This window comes from Puccinia triticina, chromosome 2A (genome assembly GCF_026914185.1).
Source record: "Puccinia triticina chromosome 2A, complete sequence".
Classification (NCBI taxonomy): Eukaryota; Fungi; Basidiomycota; class Pucciniomycetes; order Pucciniales; family Pucciniaceae; genus Puccinia; species Puccinia triticina.
In genome coordinates this window covers 7,689,331-7,699,208 of record NC_070559.1, presented here as the reverse complement: position 1 = coordinate 7,699,208, position 9,878 = coordinate 7,689,331, and the positions used below count along the sequence as shown (strand labels likewise).

General features: G+C 49.1%; 2 protein-coding genes across 2 annotated transcripts; one reads left to right on the top strand and one right to left on the bottom strand.

The window, feature by feature from the left end:
- Nucleotides 1–5,227: 5,227 nt before the first annotated feature.
- PtA15_2A820 (uncharacterized protein) lies at nucleotides 5,228–6,605 on the bottom strand (the record flags this gene model as incomplete). Its single annotated transcript, XM_053166880.1, has 3 exons — nucleotides 5,228–6,301; nucleotides 6,370–6,473; nucleotides 6,536–6,605. 3 exons carry the CDS (start codon nucleotides 6,603–6,605, stop codon nucleotides 5,228–5,230), a joined length of 1,248 nt encoding a protein of 415 aa, XP_053018058.1.
- A 96-nt stretch (nucleotides 6,606–6,701) lies between these two features.
- PtA15_2A819 (uncharacterized protein) lies at nucleotides 6,702–9,062 on the top strand (the record flags this gene model as incomplete). Its single annotated transcript, XM_053166878.1, has 11 exons — nucleotides 6,702–6,726; nucleotides 6,944–7,049; nucleotides 7,116–7,241; nucleotides 7,322–7,411; nucleotides 7,509–7,754; nucleotides 7,848–7,954; nucleotides 8,035–8,242; nucleotides 8,327–8,387; nucleotides 8,466–8,567; nucleotides 8,651–8,719; nucleotides 8,865–9,062. The coding sequence occupies 11 exons, from the start codon at nucleotides 6,702–6,704 to the stop codon at nucleotides 9,060–9,062; spliced, it is 1,338 nt and encodes a 445-aa protein (XP_053018057.1).
- Nucleotides 9,063–9,878: the final 816 nt, after the last annotated feature.

The window sequence follows — 9,878 nt, the reverse complement described above, 5'->3', positions numbered from 1 at the left end:
TGGATATTCCAAGCCTGATACAAATTCAAGTGTCAGCTGGACCAAGAATATTCCAAATCTGAGCATCAGCTTAGCCAAAAATGGTCCAAAGCTGAGCATCATCTTGGAAAAGGCTTGTGCAGAGCTTAGGATCAGCTGGGACAATACTGTTCCAAAGATTAACACCAGCTGGGCCAAAACTTTTCAAAAGCTGAGCATCAGCTGAGCCAATGCTGGTACAAAGCTGAGCATTGGCTGAGCCAAGGCTGTTCTAAAGCTGAGTATCAGATGTTTTGAGACTATTCAAAAGATTAATATCACCTGAGCCAAGGCTGTTCCACAGCTGAGCATCAGCTGAGCCAAGGCTGGTCCACAGCTGAGCATCAGCTGAGCCAAGGCTGGTCCACAGCTGAGCATCAGCTGAGCCAAGGCTGGTCCACAGCTGAGCATCAGCTGAGCCAAGGCTGGTCCACAGCTGAGCATCAGCTGAGCCAAGGCTGGTCCACAGCTGAGCATCAGCTGAGCCAAGGCTGGTCCACAGCTGAGCATCAGCTGAGACAAGGCTGGTCCACAGCTGAGCATTGTCTTAGCCAAGGTTGGTCCACAGCTGAGCATCAGCTGAGCCAAGGCTGGTCCACAGATGAGCATAAGCTGTTACAGGAGTGGTCAGACTCAGAATCTGAGCATTGGCTGGGCCAAGATTTATCCAAAGCTGAAAATCAGCTGAGCCAATACTGGTCCAAAGCTGAGCATTGGCTGGGCCAATGATAGTCCTAGTATGAGTCTAAGATGAGCCATGAGTGGAATAAAGCTGAAACGCAGCTGGGCCAGGACTGGTTCTGATCTGGGCAACAAAGCTGAGCATGAGCTGGGAAACAAAGCTGAGCATAAGCTTGGAGCTAAAGCCGAGTATCAGCTGACCAGAAATGGGGATCAGTGGTGCCCAGTGAAAACTGAGGATCTCCTGTGGAAATTCTGAAAGTGGTTAGATGGTGGGTAGATGGTGGGTGGATGATGGGTAGATGGTGGGTGGATGATGGGTAGATGGTGGGTAGATGGTGGGTAGCCCGCTGGAGCTGGCATGATGTCACTTGTCATCAAGTGACTATTTTTTTTTCCTGGTGGTCACCCCAACATTTACATTTACAATCTTACATACACTTAACAACCAACATACATAACAACCCTTACAGTAACAATAACAACAATTTATTCAGTGTCATCAACAAGCTCATCTTGAACCAACCAACCCTATCACTTCATTGAAACTAAGCTTACCTTGGTGGGTCTTGTTATCTGATAGTATAGAAGGGCATAGTTTGCACCTCCATCATCCCCTTCTCCATTCAGCAAAAGGTTCTCAGGAACACTTTTGAGTCTTACACCGCCAGCCACAGCAAGCCTCTGGCCACTAGGTGGTACTTGTGTTAAAGTTAGCACTATGAAAAACTCAAGAAACTGCTGCCAGTTGACATCCAGAATACTCAAGTTAATCCTTAATTAGAAAAAGGATCATACCAATGAATCCCAAAATATTTTGACCCTGGAATCTTTGCACATTGCCTAATTTTTTCAATCTGATTCTGAGGTACAAAAAACTCAGTACAGGTTTCAAAAAACTGAGTTGAGGCCTGTGAAGATTCCCTTTCATGTCCAAAATATACTCCTTTCATGTGCACATATCCCTCTCATGTGTAAATACACCTTTCGTCATGGCCCGACATGGGTACATAATCCTTTCATGTTTACATTCCCCTTTGATGTGGAAATATCCCTTTCATGTGTGAATACCCCTTTCATGTGCACATACCCCTCTCATACATGAATACACCTTTCATCATGTGGACATATCCCTTTGATGTGTAAATAAACCTTTTCACATTCCCCTTTCATGTGTACATATCCCTTCCATGTGCACATACCCTTTTGATGATATTCCTTTCATGTGAACACGCATGTGTGCATGTACTGCATCTGTAGAGGATGAAATGAAACTGTAAACACCTTGGTAAGGGCCAAATTAAGGCTGTAACCCGGGTTTTGGGTTGGGGCATGAGGCTCGGCCCACACCCTGAACCCCAAATGTCCCAAGGAATGCCCCGATCCCCAAAGCATACCTGTGAGATCCGTGCCCCACACAGATATCACAACCCAACCACAAGTCAACTTGGACCCGTGCCTCTTAGTCTGCGGCTCCCCACCACCCGCCTAGCTCAGTAGATAACCACATACTGAATTCTCCTGCTGAGCTAGGTAAGCTCTTGTTCCTCTTCCCTCTCCTTCTTCCTCTTCAACACCAATTGTGAATAGAGGGAACCACATACTGAATTCTCCTGCTGAGCTAGAAATCCAAGCATTGGTTCTAGAAACTCCCAGGTTCTCTCCAAGACAAAAATGGTCTTGTACGGACTAAACGGACTACACTGATATTCCTGAGGGATTCAGTGAAGGGCTAGACAAAGCCCTTAAAATACCAACCATTTTTTATAAGCAGGGATGTCCGATGGGCCCCAGGCCCGGCTGGCATTCAGAAGGATTAGCCACTCGGTCAGCAACGTTGGACGGTCTATGATGCCGCCCAAGCGCAAGGAACCTGATTGTTCCCCACCTCCTGATCCAAGCTTCAAAGTTGGCTTCTTCCCAACCATAATGCCGGCGCAAAGTGATCAAAATTTATGATGATGAAGAACACATCATCAATGTCTGCAATAGCAATTGCAAAGCTCCCACCGGTACTCAGATGTTGAAAAGTTGAGTCTGGAACCACTCAATTGGGTCATCTGTAAGTTGTTGATCAGAAAACCGGTGTACACAAAAAAAACTTACTGCAAGTTGGTGTTGATGGTGAAACACTTCCTTTCTATTCCTGCAACAAGCACCTACTCTTCTCAATTGTGTGTTTTCAAAAGACCAGCGCATTGTTTCTTGGCAGCAATTTGCCTTGGAACCAAGCAGCATCAAGAATTCATCAAGGACTGGTATAAGGCCTTCAATGGGCCTTTCTATTTATCTAGGATCTAAATTTCTCATTTTTTAATCCACTTTTTCACTTGTATAACCCAAAAGAACCTATATTTAGATACTTGATGGCCAATCCTGTGCATACCAGACTACAAGCAGCCCAATAAAAAGTCAAAAACCCCAAGTGAGTGCCTTTCTGCACACTCCCCCCCCATGTTTGTCATGCCCCAGGGTTTGGGGCATTGCTAGAGGCCATCCCGAACCCTGGACCCTGTGGCATGGTTTTGGGGCATGGGTTTGGGTTACAGCCTTAGGCCAAAGTATGAACCTGGATGAACTTGGGTATAGGTCAAAGTATGAACCTGGTTCTTGCATGTCAAATGACAGCAGTTTCTCAAGTTTTTTTCATAGTGTCAGGGCAATCTGGATTCTGATTCCTGTAGTGCAAGCACCAGAAATTGTTTGGTTTAACTTTAAGCTAAATGACCTGAGAACTGTTGGATGAGGATTCAACACAGGTTACCCCGGCCCTGGGCACTCTCAAGCTTGGGCCTAGTGCTGAAGGTGTTGGGAGGGACTTGTTAAGTTTGGGGAACACTCTAACTTAACATAAGTCCCCCCTGGTGGGAGGCTTGCTGTGGCTGGCCACAAAGCTGTGCACAAATTTCAAAATTTGGCTGAGAAAGAAATACTGAATGGCTTGGGTAAAAATATTTAGCCTCACCTAGCCTCCCCCTCTGCTCCTGTGGACCTGCCCCAGAGCCAAATTCCCCTTCTGGACCCCAGCTTTCATTTGGTGCTGGTCTCATCTCCTCAATCCCAACTGTTCTCATGTACTAATCTTTCAAAAATTAAAATAAAAAGACTGAAGAAAGGTAAAAAAGGATCCATAACCATCATGCCTTGTGGATATTGGATTCAAAAAACTGCAGATATCTGCAGATCCTACACCTATAGCCACTCAATTTTTACATTTTGTTGCAGATAAGATATTCAATCTTGCATATTATCAGAAAATCCATAAATGGATCTTCAGAGCAATGTAATATCATTCAGGATTCCTTTGACCTTCAAAACAGATCCCTTCAATTGGCTTAATTTAGGCCTCAAGAAATAGGTAAGACTAAGGGTGCACATCAGTACTTTTGAGAGAACTATCACTACAAGAAAAACTTGCGCAACTGACAGCAGTTGACATGTGAGATACTTCTGTGTAGCCTTTGTTCTAGTTCCACCCAAGCACTCAACAGTCTTTTATTGCACTGTCACTGTACATTGAAGCTTGTTCAACACAAGCCTTGACAAAGGCTTGATTAGCACCACAACCTTCCCCAGCGCTCTTGCATGTCAATTGCTTGCAGTTGCACACGACTTTTTCTTGCAGTGATTGAGGCTTCTACGAGTGTTTCAAGAAACCCGTTTTTTAGTCTCTAAAAGGGCTTTGAGGGTTGTGAAAGGGGTGTGATGATGGTCTGCCCGCAAGCAATCTGTAATTCCTGTGACATATTGGCCAAATTTACAAGTGATTTCAACCTGATTAATGTTTTTTTTTAAAAGTTGAAAATTTCAGAATGTGTAGGAAATCAATATAAGGATTCTCAAGGTGCCATTGGCCTATAAATTTCTGGAGAGCTTGGGGGTCATCTGATGGATTTTATGGTCTTTCCAGCCATTTGGTTTGTACTGCTCATGCGAGAACCTCGACATTGCGTGCAAGTCCCTCCCCGGAAGGGTGCTCGGACCCCGCGAGTTCGCACGCAAGGCCGGCCGCTGCCCCATCTACGATTCATCGGTTGTAATTGGATTATGAAGCTACTGCTCTTGGAGATCCGTCATTTTTAACCGCTTTCCTCCAGGACTTGAGCATGGGGGCTACCAGCCAAGTGGCAGGAGGAACCACACAACCCCTCAAGAAGTGCAGAGTAGTAACGCATTGCGCTGGCTCCCTCATTTAGAGGGTCCCTGGGGCAAAGCGCCTCCCCTCTAGTGACAGCCGGACTTCATCAAGTCACATAGACCCAGTGGTGAGCAGTCATCATTCAATGCAAGTACTGACCAGTACCAGCAACATCGTAACCTCTATCAGGAATAGGCTCTATAATCCTCCTCCATCTTATCATGCGCTTTTTTTGGACTCTTACGGCCTCTTTCTTATTGCGAAAGAGGGATGGAATAGAGTCTTATTCTACCTTGGGAGTTGGGGATGTATCTATCGTACGTAAATGGAGGATGGATGCACCATATTGACCGTGATTCCAACGTTATAAGCGTCAATGTAGCCAGGATTTCAGACTTTCATACTACTAATGGCTTTAGTGATTCCGGCCGCGCTGCCGCCGTTGACATCCCACACGACGAGCTTACCGTCGACGCCGGAGGTACTGAGGTGGGTGACTGCGCCAGGTTGGCCGGCAAAGTTACGGATGCTAGTGATCGTGTTTGAATGGACGGTGTCGACGCCGGCGCGGTTCCCGGATGTGGCAGCACCTTCGACGGAAGACATGACGCCGCGAGAGTCGGCGGAGCGGAAGAGGTTGAAGGCCTCGTTGTTGAGCCTTCCGATCCCGGGGCCGGCCATGGACTTGGCCTGGGCGCCGGCGGCGGCGCTTTTGCCCTCGTCGAGGGTCTTGACAAGCTGCCAGCCGGCCTGAAGGTTTCCCTGGAATAGCATCGGTTGGCAGTCGTGGCCGGCGGCCACGAGGCTGGTCTCGGAGCAGAAGCTGAGTGAGATAAAGGGCAGGCTGGGGAGTTTGATGACATGGATCGCATGGGGCGCGGCGTCGGGTCCGCTGGGATAGACGAGGGTGATGGCGGAGTCGTGGGAGACGAAGGCGAGGGCGTCCCCACTGGGGGAGAAGCAGACGTCGTGGACCCACCCCCCGGAGGGCGCGGAGAAGTCGGCACAGATCGTATTGAACGGGATCCGCTCGCCCCAGACGGTGGGTGCGGGCTTGGAGTCGACGCCCTTGATGTAGGCGCTGAGGACCCGGCAGGTAGCGTCGGCCGAGCCGGCGGCAAGCAGGACCGAGTTGGGGTGCCAGGCCAGACTGAGCACGGTCGAGCGGAGTGGCTTCTTGAGATGCTTGGCTACCCACCAGTTCGACTCGTCGTCGTACTGGCACACCGCAATCGCACGAGCCCCCGAGCCCACCGCAAACTTGGCCTCGTCTGGCGACCAGCGGACAAAGGTGGCCGAGCGGTTCAGCCGTAATAGGACCAAGGTCGGCTGCCAGGTTGCCGGCTTGCTCGGGTCTAATGGGTCTGGGCCGTACTGCCATACATAGGCGTTCCTGTCCTGGGATGCAGTGACGATCTGGTTGGTTCGAGGGGCCCAATCGATGGAAGTGACCAGTTTATCGTGCTGTTGTGTCGCTCCCGATATGGATCGTCAATCCTCTTGTTTTAAAATCTATACGAAAACTAACTGACGTCTGAGAGAGTGTGGGTTGCGGTCCATGAGGAAGCAGCGCCAGGCCGGGCAGCCGTTTTCTGGTAGATCTTGACTTGGTTTGAGTTTTCGGACACGGCCAGATCTGTGTAGAAATATGGTGTACATAAGCTGAGAGGATGATGCAGATGGGATGGAGGGACTGACGGCTCCTGTCAGCGTTGAATGCGTGTGCGGTGATGGGCTCGGTGGCCAGCTGGTTGATCTCGACGGCCATGGCTGTTTCTGGGGGGAGGACTCTAGCAGTCGACTACCCTCGATGGTGGTTGCTTGGGTTTTTGGGTTTTTGGGTGGGGCTGTGCTGGATGGGATGATGTATGCGGACTGTGGTCTGGAGTGTCCGCACTGGGCCTTAGTGTCAACACAGGCAGTGATCGGAGCTTGCAGCCAACAAAACCCCGCCACGAACCACGACGATGACCACCATCAAGAGAACCCACTCATCAACATCCGAGCAGGAACAGGACGAACAGGAACAAGAAAACGAAGAAAAACAACAAGATCAAGATCAAGATCAGGATGACGAAGTACATGACGATGAATTCCCATTCTCAGACGACCCCTCCAACCCAGCCTCAACACTCCACAGCCAAGCCCACCCTTCCCACAACCCATTCTTCTTCGGCCAGCCAGACGACAAGCTAGAGCCGTACCAGATGAAGTCAACCATCCCTCTCTCGCCCCCTCATTAGAAATACTCTGACTGAAAAAACAACTGCCCCATCAGACACGACGACTCCGTCAAGTGGGTCTATCGCCCCTCCACCCTCACTGCCGCCGCCATCGGAACCTCCGTCCTCGCCATTCTAGCCTACAACTCCCACATCTTCCCCAGTTCATTTCGATCTCATCTGTATGTTCGTCTCCTCTCAGCCGGCCTCCCCCAGCAACCTTCTTCTGATCTTCAAAAAAATAAAACTCATCTTTTTGAAGCGGCGTGATCTCTGGCGTCACCGTCTTCCTGGTCTTCTGTATGCTCAACTTTCGGGACGGCCCTTTCCGGAGACCCCATCCAGCGTTCTGGTAAGCCTATCCGAAAAGAGTATATACGAAAGAGAAAGACAAGACCAACACGGATGTCTCTCTTTGTGTGTGTGTGTGTGTGTGTATAAAAAAACAGGCGGATAGTTCTGGGACTCAACCTGCTCTACTTCATGCTGCTTTCGTTCCTCTACTGGACCGACAAATCCACAGCCCGGGAGCTCATCCGATACTTCGATCCATCCCTGGGCGTCCCCCTGCCGGAGAAAAGTTACGCCGAGAACTGCGAGTTTACGCCCCAGAACGTCTGGCAAGGCGTCGACATCTTCTGTCTTGCACATAGTCTCGGCTGGTTTGCCAAGGCCGTCGTGCTCAGAGACCATTGGTAACACTTCACTCCACCCCTATTCCTCTCTCTACCACCCCCTTACATCATTTCTTCTGACCCTGGCTCTGCACTCTGGGGGCCCCCTTGTAGGTTTTGTTGGATCTTGAGCGTCGGCTTCGAGGTCATGGAATACTCGCTCCAGCACCATCTACCGAACTTTGCCGAATGTTGGTGGGACCATTGGATCCTCGACGTATGTAAGTATTCCCGATCCCCCCGGGGCATCCATCGAAGATTGCCCCCAACCTGCTCACATCAATTCCCCTTTATAAACAAGTGATTTGCAATTGGGGCGGATTGTGGCTTGGGATGAAGACGTGCGAGTGGCTGCGGGTCAGGCCCTTCTCCTGGCGCGGACTCCGGCCGGTGGCAGTAGAAAAGAACCCGTCCGCGTCGCGTCGACGAGCCGCGAAGTATGCCGCTCAACAGTTTACGCCGCATGATTGGACCGAATTCCGGTGGGAAGGCACCAAGCGCTTCCGCAAGTCTGTCGTCTCTCTCCCCCCTCCCATTTTGCACCCACCGTCTTGTGTTGCCCGAAACTGATTTGGCGGGGAGAGCTTGCACAGTTACATCTCCACCGTCGCCCTGCTCACCGTCTTTCTTCTCTCCGAACTCAACGTGTTTTATGTGAGTCGTCTGTCTTTGTCGGCTTGATCATTGGTGGCCTCCTGATTGATTAAAAAGGACGGGTCGCGCTGAGCATAGTTGAAGTCGCTGCTGTGGCTGGCCCCCGAACATCCGATCGTCATCCTGCGGCTGGCGGCCATGTTCCTGTGGGCCTTGCCGGCCGTCCGAGAGTACTACGACGTTGAGTCTTTTCTCCCTTGTCTGAATTTTTCTTCGGTCATGGCGTGTTTGACGGTGAGGAAACGTTTGTTGCGGGGCTGTAGTATGCCACTTATACCAAACGCGTTAAACGCATGGGCTCGCATGCTTGGCTTTCGATGGCTACCGTAATTGTAAGTGTTTTCGTTTTGTGTTCTTATCCCTTCTTCTTGCATGAGTAGAATTCCCTTTCCACAAGAAGAAAATAATGGAATCTATTCCAGTGAATCTGATGAGGCTCACCATATTGGTTTTTGCTTTGATGGATGGGATACATAGTTGGAACTACTGATTGTGATAAAATGGTCCAAGGGCGAATTTGAAGAATCGGTTATGCCAGTTAAAGTCAAGATCTTCTGGAGCTTGATCCTGATCCTATTGGTCCTCTATCCGGCCATTAAATTCGGCCTGCCTACACTCAAACATAATCACCTCAAACATCCTTCCTCTTCTAAAAAAGCTAGTCGCTCGCGGTAGGGTATTGTTGTTCTTCTTGTTAATCTGTTGATTATTTTCCTGAAATCAAATCAAAAGTGAAAAATCGAATGTCCATCCTACACATTTTTACGTACATACATACTCCATGTTATCTGACCTTGATGCTTTTAATATAAACTGTGTTTTTTTATTGTCTACATTGAGTGTTTTTTGCAGTCCTTGAATGGATTGCAGTCTATGTATCAGTCTTTGTGTCTTGTGGCAGAAGAAAGGTGGATTTGTGGGTGGTGTGGTGGTTTATATAGGCAAGCATCATAGAATGTCCGCTCACTGCAGCACAGGTAGAAATGCAGTGGGGCGGCTGAGCAAATGCTCAGTCTATATATCCAAACGAACAATAAGCAGGCATGCGGATGCATTCCATATGTAGACTGAGGAAAAACCTTGAATGCACCACTTACAAAAGCATGCGGAAAGTCAGCAAACGGGGCAAGCTGCAGGACCAGGGACTCAACACAGGTGCAAGGGAACCCGGGGTCAAGCCACATTCTGGGTGTGTGGACTTAGCAGATTGTTGGAATTTGACGGTTTTTGAGGTACAGTATATGGTATATGGTGTGCGCGTGTGCGCAGTGAGTCTTTGTGTCCGGCTGATCAACCTCCAACAATGATGTCAAGAGGCTCCAGTGTCAATACTTCAAATCTGAAGCCCTGTTGACCGTCTCTTCCAAAGATAAGTTTACCACTTTGGATCTTTCTTCCTCATCTCAACCATCAAGTTACGACTTGCGGTTTCTTAAAAGTCATGAATGTTTAACTGTGGTCTTCTTGTTGAGGTCACTTATCTCAACAATG